Genomic DNA, 15,655 nt, shown 5'->3' on the forward strand with positions numbered 1-15,655 from the left:
TTACTAAAAAAGGGGGCGGGCTTACAGTTAAAAAAAAAAAAGAAGAGGGTGGTTTGAGTGTAACAATACTGATTCAAAACTGAAATGGAAGACAGTTTCTCCCTAGAATACCTTAGGGTTTTTCAGAGTCCTTTTCCATAAAAGGAATATACTTGAAACACATCCCAGTTTGATGAGATGAGATTGCTAAAATACATACAGAACTAAAAAAAACAAACCAGCCAAAAACGGAGTCAATTTAATCTTTCAACTCCTAAAGTTTTACGTCTGTTTGCGGTCTTTCTTGCCTAACGCCTATTGCATAACTGCAAGGAATTTGCTTTCTTCCGCGAGGGAGGTCAGCAAAGAACTCATGTCCCCGATAGCCATGTTGGTGGTGCTCACAGATAGGGCTGGGAATGGGAGGGACGCTCTTGGTGTGGTGAGGCGGGAGGAACTATGGGAAAGATTCTGAATGATACTTGGGCTCAGGGCCCCTGACATCAGGCTGGAGTGGTCCCCGTCATCTATGATGGCATCAAAATCAATCTGCACCCCTTCTAGGTCATGGCTGTCGAGGCTGTCAACTGTGCTTGTCACCTGGTTAGCACCTGGGGAAAGTAATTCAGAGTTTTCGGCGCCGGCTCCCTGTAGCAGGCAGTTGGCATCTGAAATGGAAAATGAACCGCCTTTCGTGTCTTGCTGACTGAAGCCCATGGTTTGGTCATAGAACTGACCAGAGTAATTCTGCATATTAGAACAGAGCTGCTGGGGCTGTCCTTGCATCTCCATCTTGATGCCATTCACCCTGCAGGCTTGATTTGTGTCACTGAGCTGTCCTTGCTGCAGAGTGAGGCCGCCCCTCGGCATAGCCTGGCGCCTGCTGCCCCCATAGCTGGCACACGGCTGGTAGCCCCTGACAACTACCAAGCTTGATGGTTGGCTGCTGATGCTGTGAGTCCCAGGTAGGCAGCTCTCTGGCCCTTGATAGACATTGATGTGTGAGGTAGCACTAACCTGTCCTAGCATCTGCTGACTGGGGCGGCCTGCCCCCTGATGCTGCATGCTGTCGCCGAGTAGCTGGTGAGGGAGATACCCTTGTCCTATTGGGTCTTGGGTCTGCATGCCATTCACTGCGCTGCCAGCTGACTCATTTGGTGCCGCAGACAGGCCAAAATCCAGCGGACCCCCATTCCCTTGCATGGTGGTGCTTTTCAGCTTCGAACCTTGTATCCCAGCACTGCAGGTACTGTCTAGAGCACTAGGGGCCACTGGCTGCCTGTTGAGACAGCTCCCATACTGCTGGGCTTTATAGGACTGTTCATGGAAGGTATTTCCATTCATGCCAGTGCCCCTGCCACTGTGTATCACCAAGTGCTCTGGGCCACTGTAGGAGCTGCCATTCTCCCCCAGGGTCTGATATCCCCCTGCAGGGCTGTTCTCACCCCTCCATGGATTCTGAGGGTGGACCACCATGTTGTTATATAACCCAAAAGCTCGGGCTTGCTGCACCCTGGACTGCTGGCCACATTTTAGCTTGGAGGAGGACAGGTCTGCACTTCCAGAGCTGACTTCATTCCACTGAATAGGTAAGTCGGTTTTGCTGCCTTCCGTGCAAGGCTGCTCCAGGGAATGGTACTGCTGGCCAATGTGGCTGTCTGGTAGCCCAGGTGGGTCAAAGTCGCTGGGCCCATGGGATACCTTGCTGTCGTCTGAGATGGCGCTCTGCAAGTGCTGCCCATACCCTGCTTGGTTCTGGGAATTTAAATACTGCACCACGTCATCCGGTAAGAAGTCCTCGTCGTTCAAGTTGGCATCGGCGTCCATGGTCAGAGACTCCAGGGTAACGTTCTCGGTGATGCTGGGAGGACAGGGGGACGTATGGAAGTGACGGGGCTGGCTGCCTTCAGGCCGGGTGTAATTCTGAAGCACTAAGTTTCGCTTTTCCACAGATGGAGGCAAACCCGGAGGATTGAAGCTGTTGAGGCTGCTGAAACGCTGAACCCTGGGTAGGGTCAGGTTCTCCGACACGGTCCGCACAGGGTCGCTGGCTCTCCTCACGCCATTGCCCAGTGCATCATGAGGCAGCAGATGGCGACGGCCGTAGCTGTGGGCACCCCCGTCGCTGCATCTCCGCGGAGGGTGGACAGGAGGCAGCGTCACGCCCGTCTCCCTACTGTCCCCGAGTAGGGCCATCCTGGTCTTCAGGCTCAGCCTCTCCATGTGCGGCAGGGGCGTGGGTGGTGGCCCTCCCGTGGCAGCAGCGTACTTGGCCTTTAGGCGGTACTGCTGGGCAGGAGTGAGGCTGAGCAGGCTGGGCAGCCCGTCGCCCTGGCTGGCCTCGCTGGACCTGCGTGAGGCGTCCGTGGAGATGGGGTCGTAGGAGTCCGCCACGCTCACGTTCTGGGGCCGTCCCTCGGCCTGCGATGCCTCGCTGGACCTGCGGCTGGAGAAGCAGGGCGAGATGCCCGAGGAGCGGCGGCTGCTCAGGTAGGCAGAACTGATGGTGCTGGTGCTGCTGTCCCTCCTGTTGAGCATGTTCAGCATGGTGAGGTCCACCCCGGAGAGCTCACTTCTGTTCGGAAGAAGAGTCATGGGCCCGCCCGAACTGCAGTTGTTACTGGACTGTGTGCCTGGAGAGACAAAAGTGGAGGGAAGGAAAGGAGAGAGGATGTGAGACTCTGGATAACTTAAGCAAGGTATCAGGCAACGTTTTCTGTAAAGGGCTGGTAGTAACTTTTTTCTGCTTTTGAGGTCATTGTGGTCTCTAGCACAATTACTCTCCACTCTGCAGTTTAGCATTCAAGTGGCCACAGACAATAGTGAAGGACTAGGTGTGGCTGGGTGCCAGTAATTTTTTTTTTTTTTTTACAAAAATAAGTGGCAGGCTGTATGTAACCCCCAGGCTGTAGTTTGTAAATCTCTGGTTTAAAGCACTAACAATTACTCCCTAAATTTTTTTTAATATTTTTTTTATTGGTTGTTCAAAACATTACAAAGCTCATGATATATCATCTTTCATACATTTGACTCAATTGGGTTATGAACTCCCATTTTTACCCCAAATACAAATTGCAGAATTACATCGGTTACACACTCACATTTTTACATAATGGCATATTAGTGACTGTTGTATACTGCTACCTTTCCTATCCCCTACTATCCCCCCTTCCCTCCCCTCCCATCTTCCCTCTCGACCTCATCTGCTGTTGTTCAATTCTCTCCCTTGTTTCCCCCTAAATTTGATTAAGCTTTTCTACAGGTGCGCAAGGACAAGACTTTTGCGACATACACAATTACTCAGGATCCATGCAAGTACAGGGGCCCAAGGTATTCCAGGAATTTCACAATCACATGCCACATGCCGGGTTTCCTGTTTATTTCACATCCTATAAACACCTGATGCCATTCAGACAGTGTCATCTCAGAAGTAAAAGTTAACATCAGGGCTGACCACGGAGAATAATGTTTGTCTTGAACTTAGCCAACATAAATGAAAGTAGTGGCTAACCTCTTGGTTTTAGATTTTGGAAACCAGAATGCTAATCATTAATGCATCTTTTTTAAAAAAATTTTTTAGTTGTCAATGGACTTTTATTTATTTTTTATATGTGGTGCTGAGAATCGAACCTAGTGCTTCACACATGCTAGGCAAGCATTCTACCTCTGAGCCACAACTCCAGCCCCTCATTAACGCATCTTCTCCTGGGATTTTCTTACCCTGGTTGAATAATTATGATTTCACCATTAGAATATGAGTTATTCACAGTCTTACTTTTTGTTTTAGTACAATTCTGTTATTGTCTACTTTTAAGATATGGATCCTTCAGAAAGGCAACTCAAATGGGTTCAACATTCATAGAGCAGAGTAAATTAGCATAACCTTGAGACTGGTGGTGAAACCAGCAAATATAAAAGCGAGGACCCTGGTTCCTCTCACAGTGCTCTGGCCACATTGGAAAGAAGAGAAAACACCTGAGGGGAGGCATGCTCCGATGTGGGACTCACCATTTCCTATGAGAGGAGAGACCGCAGGGGCTTTGGGGGGTAGAATGGGGTTCAGTCGAGGAAGCATTCCATTCACTTGTTTTAGCCTTTCTAGTTTTACGTGCTCCATCCATTTGGTCCCTGCAGGGTTCCTCCTGGCTTGCAAAGCAAGGGCTGTGGTTGCAGTGGAAATGGTCGAGTCCATGACTGGGGTTTCATCGATGGCACTGAGGTCTGCTACACTACCTCCATCGGTCAGAGGAAGCTCGAGCCCACTGTTGGAATAGTTGCTGATGGGGGACTGTTGGCTGCTGCATGAAGACTGACCACCAGGGCTTGGCTGAGATGTCTGTTGAGGTCAAGAGGAAAGGAAAGAACTGTCACCAGGAAGAACAAAGGAAAGGACACCAATAATGACAGCTCATGCAGGTGAAGACCTCCAGGTTATCAGCTGGTTGAATGAGAAGAAAAACTATGTTTCAGTGGATGGAGGTGGCCTTTGGGGCCAGAATGACTGATGGATCACCAGGCTGATGTGCAGGAGGAGGCAATGAACAGCAGAGAAGATTAGATGTGGTGTGACCAGCATGATATCAGAAATGAAATCCTGTCCTGAATGCCAACTCTGCTAACACAGCTTCTTTATTTCCAATCCTACTGCCAGGACTTTATGCTTTGGGCAAATGACAAAGGCACTCTCAACCTCAGTTTCCTCATCTATAAAATGGGGACAGTTTATATTATGGATTATTGTTGGGAATCAATATGAAACCCAGAGATCACAGAAGTATAAAAACATCTGGGTAATAATAATTAGATTACAAAACTTTAGTAACTATTGTCTCAGGTGGTTCTAATTGTAGGGGTTGTTTTGTTTTTGTTTTTTGCTCAGCTAAAACATATATGCTTGATAGGACACATTACTTTCTAAGAAAAGCCCCTCCGAGCTGGTACCTAAGCTTTGTAATCCTTCCTCCCCACTTTTACTTTTTTTTTTTCTTTTTTGCTATTGTAGAACCTGAAGCTGGTTGTGCATCAAGGTAACTATAAGAGGTAAAACTTCAGTCACTTTGCTTCTGCCATATACAGGGGAAAAAAGGCAGCAACCCATAGCTGTCAGGAGTCTGGGGTTTCATCGATGGCACTGAGGCCTACTACACTACCTCCATCGGTAGGTTTGATTTTATAGTTCTCCTTGGTGTGCCATTTGGGCATTCTAGGAGAACTGGGAAATATTCCCCTCACCACACACAAGTGGACTCTAGAAAAAAACTATGCAAATAATGGGAACTTAATCGAACCCAGTGGTTCTCAATCAGGGAAAGTATCATCTTCTCCCCACCCCAGGGTTCCTGGAAATAGAGGGTGGAAAGCCTGACTATCCCAGTGTCTGGGGAGCACTGCATAAAAGGGCCTGCAATGTTCAGGGCAGTTGGCACAACATCAAACTGTTCTATCTAAAATTCCAGTGGTGTCCTGGTTGATAAACAGTCAAATCCTTTCATAAGCATAAGAAAAGTGATGTTCAGAAAAGTCAGTGACTGCCCAAAGTCACAAAGTTCATGGAGCAGCCAGACGTGGTAGTCTAAGCTGGCTACTTCCATGCTTCTGCAGCAGTTTCTCCGGGGTTATTATAAAAACCAGAGCTCCTGACAACAGCTAACAGAGCAAACTTCCAGGGAAAGAGAACTCCACTTCCTCCTGGAGACTACTCAGTTAATCTAAGATGGAAAACACAATGTTGGCATGAAGGTCTGTAGAAAGAGGCTTTCTCAGTAGAGCCCTTAACTTTTATTCCCCCCTGCTATCACAGTACATATATCCAAGCAAATGAACACTTTCTAAGTGAGTGCCATATGATACACTAACTCTGTCCTGGGCAACCAAGCAGATTGAAGAAAGATGCAAGTCTGATCGTGGGTATGTAAAGCCTTACATAATTTTTTGCCTTAGCAAAGTCTTGGGTTGCCAGACCACTTGCTCCTTCCTAATGTACTTGGAGTTTCCAGAGCTTTGGATGTCTTTCACTCTTGGGCTATCAAATCAGAATGTGTGTGTATGTGAACCTGTGTATATGAGTATTCATGCACACACATGCCAATACACACTTCCATAGAGTGTGCGAGAAGGTGCATAAGCACTTACAATCAGAAAACTGCTTACGTGAGCTCTGACATTTGAATAGAGGTTAAATTGCTAACACAAGATGTATCTAGACCTTCTTCGAAGGTCCAAGATGGAATATATACTAGTCAGTACAGTAATTTAGTAGGATCTAACATCTGCTTGGTCCACTCCAGTATGATTTCTTATGAAAACCTAGACAAACGGAACAATGAATTTAACAATCAAAACTCCACATTTTCCACATGCTGAGCCTTCAAAACACATTGCTTCTCTATTTGAAACATAGCTGAGTAATGCTCACTACCAAAGATATCACCAAGCCACAAAAACTCAAGAAAAATGAAATGAAAAAGTTGAATGTTCAAATGAAAACGAAACTAAAAGAACAGACAAGCCAAAATTCCCTCACCTTATTACCCACTGTCCTTAGGAAGTGAGAACAAGACATTTAGGAGCATTAGACAGAAGAGAGGTTGCATTAATAAGAAAAAAAGAAGAAAGAATTTAATTTATAGCATGATGATAAAATTAAAGACATGTTTTTTTTAAAGAAAGCATTAGGAATGTAAATTTCATCTCCATTAGTAAATGTTTATGAAAATATCTGCATACATTTAAATGTGTGTATACATGCATACATAAAATAGTCTACTGTAGGAATGTGATTACATTATTAACCTCAGGGAGCTTCAGTTTCTTCCCTGTAAAACATCTCATGATCTTATGTTTCTATGACTTAGTTTATAAAATATTTCACCCATTGGGGCATCTCGAATGTCACTGAACCAAATCATGACAAATATTTATTTCTACCAATTTTCTTTTTATATAATGGGTGTTTGGGGAAAAGAGGGCAAACTTTCTTTTTTCTTTTTCTTTTTTTTTAGCTTTTGACAATGTAATTTATTTCCCATATTCTTGCATAAACCTTTTTTCCAGAATGCATTTTAATATATGACTTACATTAATTGAAATTCACATGATTAATCACAAAAGATCCCTGGACACCTGCTAGCTTTGTTGAAATTCTCTAGCAAAACAAGACTTTCTTGAGCCTGGGATGCACATTGAAGAAATAAGATACTCTGGGTTCTTAGAATGGTCTAAGAACATAAATCATAGTGTTTGATGACATAATCTAGGAGACCACAAAATCATTTTCCTTAAACATTTGAGAATAAACTGCTGAATATTTTGCACAGTTATTATATAGGTAGACTTTATTTTATGAAATAGATACATGCTCACCTCCAAAAAAGTATATAAAGCACTTTTGTATGAATCAATTAAATTAAAAAATATCATGATCATTCGTATATATACACATTTTATTAAGATATTTTATAAATGCAAAATACCATGAGAAATGATGATAAAGCTGAATATCCTATTTGTGTTATTTTTGGCTAACCTTAATGTCACTTTTTAAGACTCTAGAATTTAAAGACAAACCTGGTTAATCATTAAAACGTAGTTTCCTTACCAATGCTGGGATGGTATGTGCAATTATTTCCAGCCGACGTGTACTTCTGAATAGTGAACTCACCGGTGAATTCATAGAATTCTTTCAATTGCTGGACTTCTCACATTTTAAAAAAAATTATTCCTTAAATTTAGTAAAATTTGCCCATCCAACCATTTCCTTGTCCCCAGAAAGCTAGGCATATTATTTCTATCTGGTACATTTCTTCCACAGGTCAGAGTGGCAAACTTATCCCAATATATATGTGTAATTAAATCCATTGTATGCATGACCAATATAAATGCACTGAATCTTCTTTCATATGTATTCTTTTAATTTTTCTTTTTATCCTTCTGAAATTTTAGGTGCTTTATAAAAATACATACATGACATAAAATCACCAAGTGAAGTCTGAAAGCAACTGAAAGAATAGTATTGCTCATATATTCTAATAATTACTAGACTGAAATAATGCTTGATCACAAGAATTTTTCAAAACCCTTCTTCATTCTCAATCTCATAGACTCAGGCACAAGAGAAATGGTCCCAGTGTATCCAATCTCTACTCTGATTCTAGAGTAGATGTTTGTAAACATCAACCCTTTGCATTCCCCATTGCTAGCAAAACCTACACTTCCTCTCCTGCCCACTTTGCTCCTGTGCATCCCTGTGAGGCCCAGAGACTGGTGCATTTCTGCCTGCCCTTCCTTCCTCAAGCCTCACTCTTGCCAACTGGGAGTGCTAAATTCCATGTCCTCATGGCCTCTGACCTCAGAGTGCACCTCTCTCCTGAAGGCTCCTTACAAAGACCCATGTTCAAGCTCCCATCACCCTGAGTGGTATTTGTTTTTCAATCTGTCTCTCCCACTGGACTGCATACCCCTAAAGGTTACGGACTGTAGCTTATTTACCTTTGAGTCACCAGGACAAAGAAGACATGTTTACAGAAAGGCTCAATAAATGATTTTGTACCTTCGAGGCACATTGACAAGATACACAGTCGTGTCTCTGCCTGCCATGAGTGGTATGGTATGTCTCTGGATCAATTTCAAAAATCAGTTAGGAAACTTGGAAGCTCTTTTCTGAGTAGAGTTATTCTAAGCAGATAAACTTCAAGTAAGCAGTCCAGGTTACTGGGCTCATGACCTCCTCAAATCAGAGTGACCCGATGCAGTGAGGATGGGAATGGTCTTGTCTCTCTGAATGCCCTGCTGGGCTCTTTCAAATGACCCTCGGCCAACTCTGGGAAAATCAGGAGAGTGAATGACATACCATGGGTTTCTCGGCCTTGACCGTCTTCACCTGGAGGCACTCCTCCCGCTTTGAGGTAGTGTTGCTGAGGTCCTTCTGCTCCCCAAGGGCTCCCTGAGTCGGCCGGCCAGGTGACCTGGACTGTGAATGACTGCCAGAATCTCTCGGAGGCGGGGGCCGAGGATGCATGTCCCCACGCTGCTTCTTGGTGACATGAGCCTCAGGGCCATGCACAGTCTTCACGTGTTTCCGAAGGGAGCTTGGGTCTGTGTAACGTTTAGTGCAGCCTGGGATTTTGCACACATAAGGTTTCTGCCAAATCCAACAGAAACACAATAGGTTGTTATAAAAGTGATTAAGCTCCAGCCCCACAGTCCTCTGTGGTTGCTCATTACAATTTTAATTCTTTCAAAACACTTTTACAAAGCTCAGTGGTACTCAAATACCTGTAGGAACTAGTGGTTTAATAAGGCCGTTTGGACATGGTCCAGTGTCCACAGAATCTGGCTAAATAGATTATTATTTTCAAGAGAGCGCGGGGAGAGCTAAGAATGTGTAAATTGCCTTCCTGTTCTTGGAAGCATTTATGCTGTGAGTGGGAAGAAGTACCATGGTACCATGACAGGCACTCAGGAGACATCTGGTGATGATGATGATGATGGAAGGAGGCTTAAGGGATTCTCATCATCTAATCAGGAGAATGCTGCACACTTTTCAGAAGAAGTTGTGTCAAGAAATTTCTTTATGTAAATCCTTTTTTTTGGGGGGGGTAGTTAATACCATTATGTGCTTTGGAAATGGACTATTTACGTATAGGTATAATAATAATAATAATAAAAGATTGCTTTTAGCCTCTCCAATGTTAGATGTCGCTAAAATGTGTTCCTCTGGGTAGGACGGCAACTGCGTGGGGACATTCAGGGCTCAAGAGGTCCAGAACCTCTCTGGTCTTCAAAACGGTCAAGCCTTGCCCAAGGCAGCTCAATAGTGTGCTGGGAACCAGGATTCCTGGTCTGTGCTTCTTTCCTGAGTGCTCAAGTCTATAAATTATTTCATGCTCATTTCATTTTCTATGTGAGTCAGTGGTCAAGTCTCTAGATATAGTTATAAAAATTATATGGATGCTAATAGCTAGATATTTATTCAAACTGCTGGCCTCTGCTCATGATCAACACCCAAATTGTGATTTTTGTCCAATTGGCTCCAAAATAATCTATTCATGGATGATTGTGTAAACAAAGTTGGTCCTTTATATCCAAAGGTTCTGCATTAGCAGATTCAACCAATCACAGATTGGGAATATTAAAAAAAAAAAAAAAAACTTGGTGTGCACAAACTTTCTTCTTGTCTTTATCTGCTAAATAATGTAGTATAATAACTATTTCCACAGTATCAGACATCATAAGTAACCTAAAGATGATTTGAAATATATGGGAAGATATACATAAGTTGTATGGAAATACTATGTCATTTTATATAAGAAACTTTTGCATTCTTGGATTTGGTATCTGGGAGAGACCAGGAATTAATCTGCAGATACCTAGAGACGACTGTATACATTTATATCCATGTATACCAGAGGATGAGCCATTAGGTAAGCAATCGTTATAAAAACCATGATTAATATAATTTATCTATTACATTTAAAAAGATGCCCTGTCTTGTAGAATGTATGTCTAAAAGATGCTTTTTCACTAAAAGCCCAAGAACAGACTGAGTGTGAACTAAAAATGCTGAAATGCCCTAATGCAGTGCAGCAAAGATTCCGAAAATTATCCTGAGAGACTTCACCTTCAAATATGAGATTCCTCTGGGTAGAATTGATTCCCATTAACTTGAATTACGTCTACTCAGGATCTTGTGTGAATTGCAGCACATACACATATATATAATGAAATGAGCGCATCAAATTCTATGCATTAGGGTAGAAGAATGGCTCTGTTGATTGGTGCCATTACCTTCCAGTGTTCTGACATAGGCTCTATGCTTGTTCCTGGCACTGCCATGACAAATTGTTCCATGAGCAGGCAGAATGGGTGCATGGGGCATTTGTGTGCAAAGGGAAGATGGAGTACAAGGCGGTGCTACTACATTTCTATAAATATATGCATATGAATAAAATGGATTGATTTAGAAATGTGGATATAGTTGATGTCTAATGAGAACAAGAATGTTCAGAACCTGTATTGCCAAAAATAACAGCACACACTAGTACACCTGCAACTATGTGCCTGTGCATGTGAACATACACATTATCCATCTACACAAAAACCATAACAATACAAGCTTAGGACATGAAAGTCTTACAGAGAAGCATATTAGCCCAATTATATAGTTTGGCCTCCAAATTTTGTTGTGATCAGTAATTGCAATTATATATTCATATATAGGCTAAAAATATGTTGTCAGACTGAGTAGCATCATTCATGTGCTCAGTATTCGACTTTTGACATGATAGTTACCATTTTAACTCACTGTACTCATAGGCAGTGGGTGAAATCAGCTGATACATTTTCTACCTACTTTGTAGAATTGACCCAAATAAATTTTTTTCATTAAACATTCAATGACTCCTATTCCATGCAATGTTCTGTGATCCCAATATTGTATATTGCAGAATTTAACCTTGGGGAATATAAAATCCTTAATGTAATCCTTGCACTTGATATATAAAAATCTCTTTTTCTGGTATGAAAAATAAGATACCATGTAATTATCCACAATGTAAAGTGTGAATACTAAGGATGCAGACAAAGGAGGAATCTCTTTTCAGTTGGGATGATCCTGGAAGGGGTCAGTTACTAAGTTTCTGTCTCTGGGTCTAAAGCTCAGGTTGTGAGTTTATGTTAGTTGCCAAATGAGACCATGACCCTCAAGTTCTTACCACAATGCATGACACAGGGTAAGCCCTCAACAGATGGACCTTTTATTAGGAGAAAGTAGTTTTGTTGGGTTCTGAAAGGAGAATAAAATTCCCAGAGATTAAAAGGAGGACGGGAGGATACCAAAAAGAGTGTCCTGAGCAGAGTTCCAGCAGCAGGACCACATCACACATGTTGGCATGTACTGGACAGCACAGGCTTCTGAAAGGTTCCATTCATAGTCAAAATAGTGAGAGGTCAGGACCGGAAGGGCAGGCTCGAGAGGAGTGAGAATGGGTACTGACACAAGTTTAGGGAGTCTAAACTTTTCCTGCAGGAAAGAAAGTACCATTGGAGCTTTTGGGAGAGGGACATCCAATGGAATCAGAGCGAGGAAAGTTCTTCAGAGGTAACTTTGGGAGGAATGTGAACTATGGGGTCAGAACTGCCACTGCTACAGTCCAGGGTCCCTGAAGGGCAGGACAGCCTAATAGACAGAGAAGTACCTGAATGGCTTAGAATGAGAAAAATGCTAGATAATTTAACTAGTATCTAATAGGATAATACTACAACAGGGTTCATAAATTTTGTGGCAGCCACAAAGGTCATGTGATTAACCCAAACCCTTCCTAATCTATTTCTAATTTATTAAATTCTTTGCCAGACCTAGGATAGCAAAGGGCTCAGCACAAAACTAGCTGTCAATATTTGTTGAGTGAATAAATGAAGTTATAAGTAAGAGAGCAATTAAATTAGATGAAACTGATTATCTTGATTTACCTAGTATTATCTTATTACCAAATCTGGATTTCCTGAACAAACTTATTTTGGGTATCTCTTAGATGATCTATCATTTCATGCACAAGGCCAAAGATTTGCATAGAGAATGGAGAAAAAAAATGATTTACATGTTTATGAATAAAATTTGAATTATGTATTTATAATTAAGGTTAAAAAATGTTTAACGGCTCAAACTTGATAAAAAAGGTATTTTTTTAGTATAATAAGGTATTCAATTCTTATAACACTGAACTTTTGACCTCACAGAAGATAAGCTCAATTACAACACACTTGACTAAAGCAAACAGATGTAGTCACATATTTTAAGTCAATGAAAAGATTAAAAAAAAAAACCCTTAGGAAACATATATGTGCACTGCTAATCCTAACATATCCACTGCCTGAATTTCTTCACAATGTGAGAGAAAGTTGGTCCAAAATCTATAAACTGTAGCTGGGCGCAGCCACACATGTCAGTGATCCCAGCAATATTAGACACTGAAGCAGGAGAGTGGCAAATTCAGGACCAGTCTCAGAAATTTAGTGAGGCCTGTCTCAAAATAAAAAAATAAAAAAGGCTGGGGATGCTGCTCAGTGCTAGAATGTCCTTGGGTTCAATTCCTAGTACCCAAAATTAATTAACTAATTAATTAAATTCTATAGGAATGAACATTCTCTTGTAGTCAAATATATGAAATACAGTTAAATACATTAATTAGTTGAATCCCCTAAAAACTTGAAATCAAAATACAATTTATGTAGCAAAATAATCCTTTTAAATTGCACAATTCCATGGCATTTAGTACACTCTTGGTGTTATGCAATCACCACCACTGCTTAATTCCAGAACATTTTCATCACCCCAAAATGAAACCTTGTACCCATTAGCAGTCGCCCCTACTCCCCTCCACCAGCTACTTGGCAAATACTCATCTACTACCTGTCTCTGTGCATTTGCCTATTCTTTAGACTCCCTAAAATTTTGTACCAAAAAAGAATGTGCAACAGATGATAATGCAGCTATTGCACACAGTAAAAGCATTTTTGACGCAAAGAACAGAATGTGTCATCTCCTTTAAATCAATAAGACATTCCAAATGTCTCTCATTTCCTTAGTCCAGTTTAACCTTTTCAAAAAGAGTTGGTGTGGGCTGGGGTTGTAGCTCAGTGGTAAAGCACTTGACTAGTATATGTGAGGCACGGAATTCAATCCTCAGCACCACATAAAAATAAATAAATAAAATAAGGTATTGTGTCCATCTACAGCTAAAACAATAATAATAATAATAATAATAATAATAAGAAGAAGAAGAAGAAGAAGAAGAAGAAGAGTTGGTGTACATGGACTTGCAAGTGTGAATATGGTGTGAGTGTGCTTTTTGGAATGTGTGGTTAATCCTATTAGAAACCATTTTGTTCTTGTTCTATCAGTTCAGCTGAAAGAAAACTTGGTGAAGACCTTAAGGCCAAATAGCCCCAAGTGGAATAGCTCACTATATTTTGACAAGATGTTCTCTCTCTCTCTCTCTATCTGCATCTGTTGAGGTCATGACAGTCACTACAAGATCTTATGTGTACAAAATCCTCCTTCTTTAACACATTTCAAGCAAAGTGATGACAAGTTTTATAGACTGAGATATGTGTTGTGTTTCTACATGGCTCTCCCATTTCTACCAAAAATGGGAGGAACCTTGGTATTAGTCTCTTGATTCATTCAAGAGAGGAGCTAGCATTTGACTTAGAACTCCAAGAAGTTACAGATTTGTGGGTAGATATGCCTCAAAATATAAGCAAAATAAAATTCACTGATACCAACTTGCTTCTCTGCAACCTGAGAGGATGACTATCTAAAGACAAGAGCATCACCCCAGGAACTACCTATTACCATGAAGCTTCATTCAATAAATTATCTTAAATAACTAACTGGGTTTCTGAGAATATCTTCCAAGATCCTTTGGAATTCAGAACGTCTGGAAACTGTATTTGAGCTATGGCTGGTTGCTTTGTCTTTTTTTTTTTTTTTTAAATAACATATTTTAAGATACCACTTAGAGAAAGCAAATAAAACTGGCTATTTCAGCAGTAAGCTATCACTTGTCAATGTGCTCCTTCTAAATCTATCTTTGGTGCTTACAGAGTCACCCTTTGAACTCCATAGACTTATTACTCTGAGCAGAGCCAGTGGCTGGAAATCCAAGTTAAATGCTTGTACTGTCTGACCAGTAGGTGGCAGTTCTGAACAACATGAAACTAAGTTCATGAGTATACTAAATGCCATGGAATTGTGCAATTTAATAGTTCCTGCTTCCTCTGTATCATGCCCCAATTGAGGTCCAGTTTTCTGCCCCACTTTCAAGCCCAAGCCTCCACCTGTCCTCTTGGAGCCAGCTTACGCTGGGAGCAGTCAAAAGAAAAATAGGAAAATACGCCTGCCTTTCTAAGGATACCCTCATGAGGGTTCTTTGTTTCTGCCCATGAGCTTAGGGCCCATGGATGCTTACCTCATTGGAATGTGTTCTGTTTTGGTGCTTGGCGCGATCAGAGGCATTTGAGAAGGCCTTGTTGCAGCCTTCATGCTCACAGACGTATGGTTTCTCTCCAGTGTGAGATCTCAAGTGCGTTTTCAAGTTTTCTAGTCTCGAGTAGGCCTTTGTGCAACCTTCAAACTGGGGACAACAGGTAAATCTGGATTACTCCACACAATGCACCGGCAGCTTATGCCTAACCCTCCCTCAAAGTGGATGAAAACCTGACGTTTCAAGGGTCAGCAGCTTTTCAAAACCACGGAACAAAAACTCTACTAAACTCTGTATTTATTGGGATTCAGATGTGGCTTGGGGCAGTTCAAGATAAAGCATTTTCAGTGCCAATAAAAGTCTTGAAGTTTTTTTTTTTTTTTTTTTTTTTTTTATAGACCGCTCAATGTGGACAATGGATTTCATTATCTGCTCATTGATCTCCTCAAATTCCCACTGATTTCAGATTCAGCACAAAGTTCATTAATATGGCTTTGTGTCCATACAAAGACCTGGAATTTGATCATGTTTGTAAAGGGCCTTTAAGATGTAAAGTACCAAGGCTGAGTAGGGCCCAGTGTGCCTTCCGGGTACATCACTGAGAGAATGTTCAACTTCATGGAAGCCCTGGCCCACTCCTGAAGTCCACACTGTGTCACTGGAGACTAACCAGGAGAAACTTTAAAATCAGG

General features: G+C 41.8%; 1 protein-coding gene across 1 annotated transcript in view; it reads right to left on the minus strand.

Moving 5' to 3' along the window:
- Window positions 1–253: 253 nt before the first annotated feature.
- Window positions 254–15,655, minus strand: part of Gli3 (GLI family zinc finger 3) — a 272,709-nt gene continuing 257,307 nt past the window's right edge. The window contains exons 12-15 of the mRNA XM_026410532.2: window positions 14,949–15,113; window positions 8,828–9,118; window positions 3,988–4,315; window positions 254–2,612 (exon numbers count right to left, since the gene is read on the minus strand). Coding sequence (XP_026266317.2) covers window positions 295–2,612; window positions 3,988–4,315; window positions 8,828–9,118; window positions 14,949–15,113 — 3,102 coding nt within the window. The 3' untranslated portion in view covers window positions 254–294. The remainder of the gene's footprint in view (window positions 2,613–3,987; window positions 4,316–8,827; window positions 9,119–14,948; window positions 15,114–15,655) is intronic.

The sequence above is a fragment of the Urocitellus parryii genome, chromosome 3 (genome assembly GCF_045843805.1).
Source record: "Urocitellus parryii isolate mUroPar1 chromosome 3, mUroPar1.hap1, whole genome shotgun sequence".
NCBI lineage: Eukaryota > Metazoa > Chordata > Mammalia > Rodentia > Sciuridae > Urocitellus > Urocitellus parryii.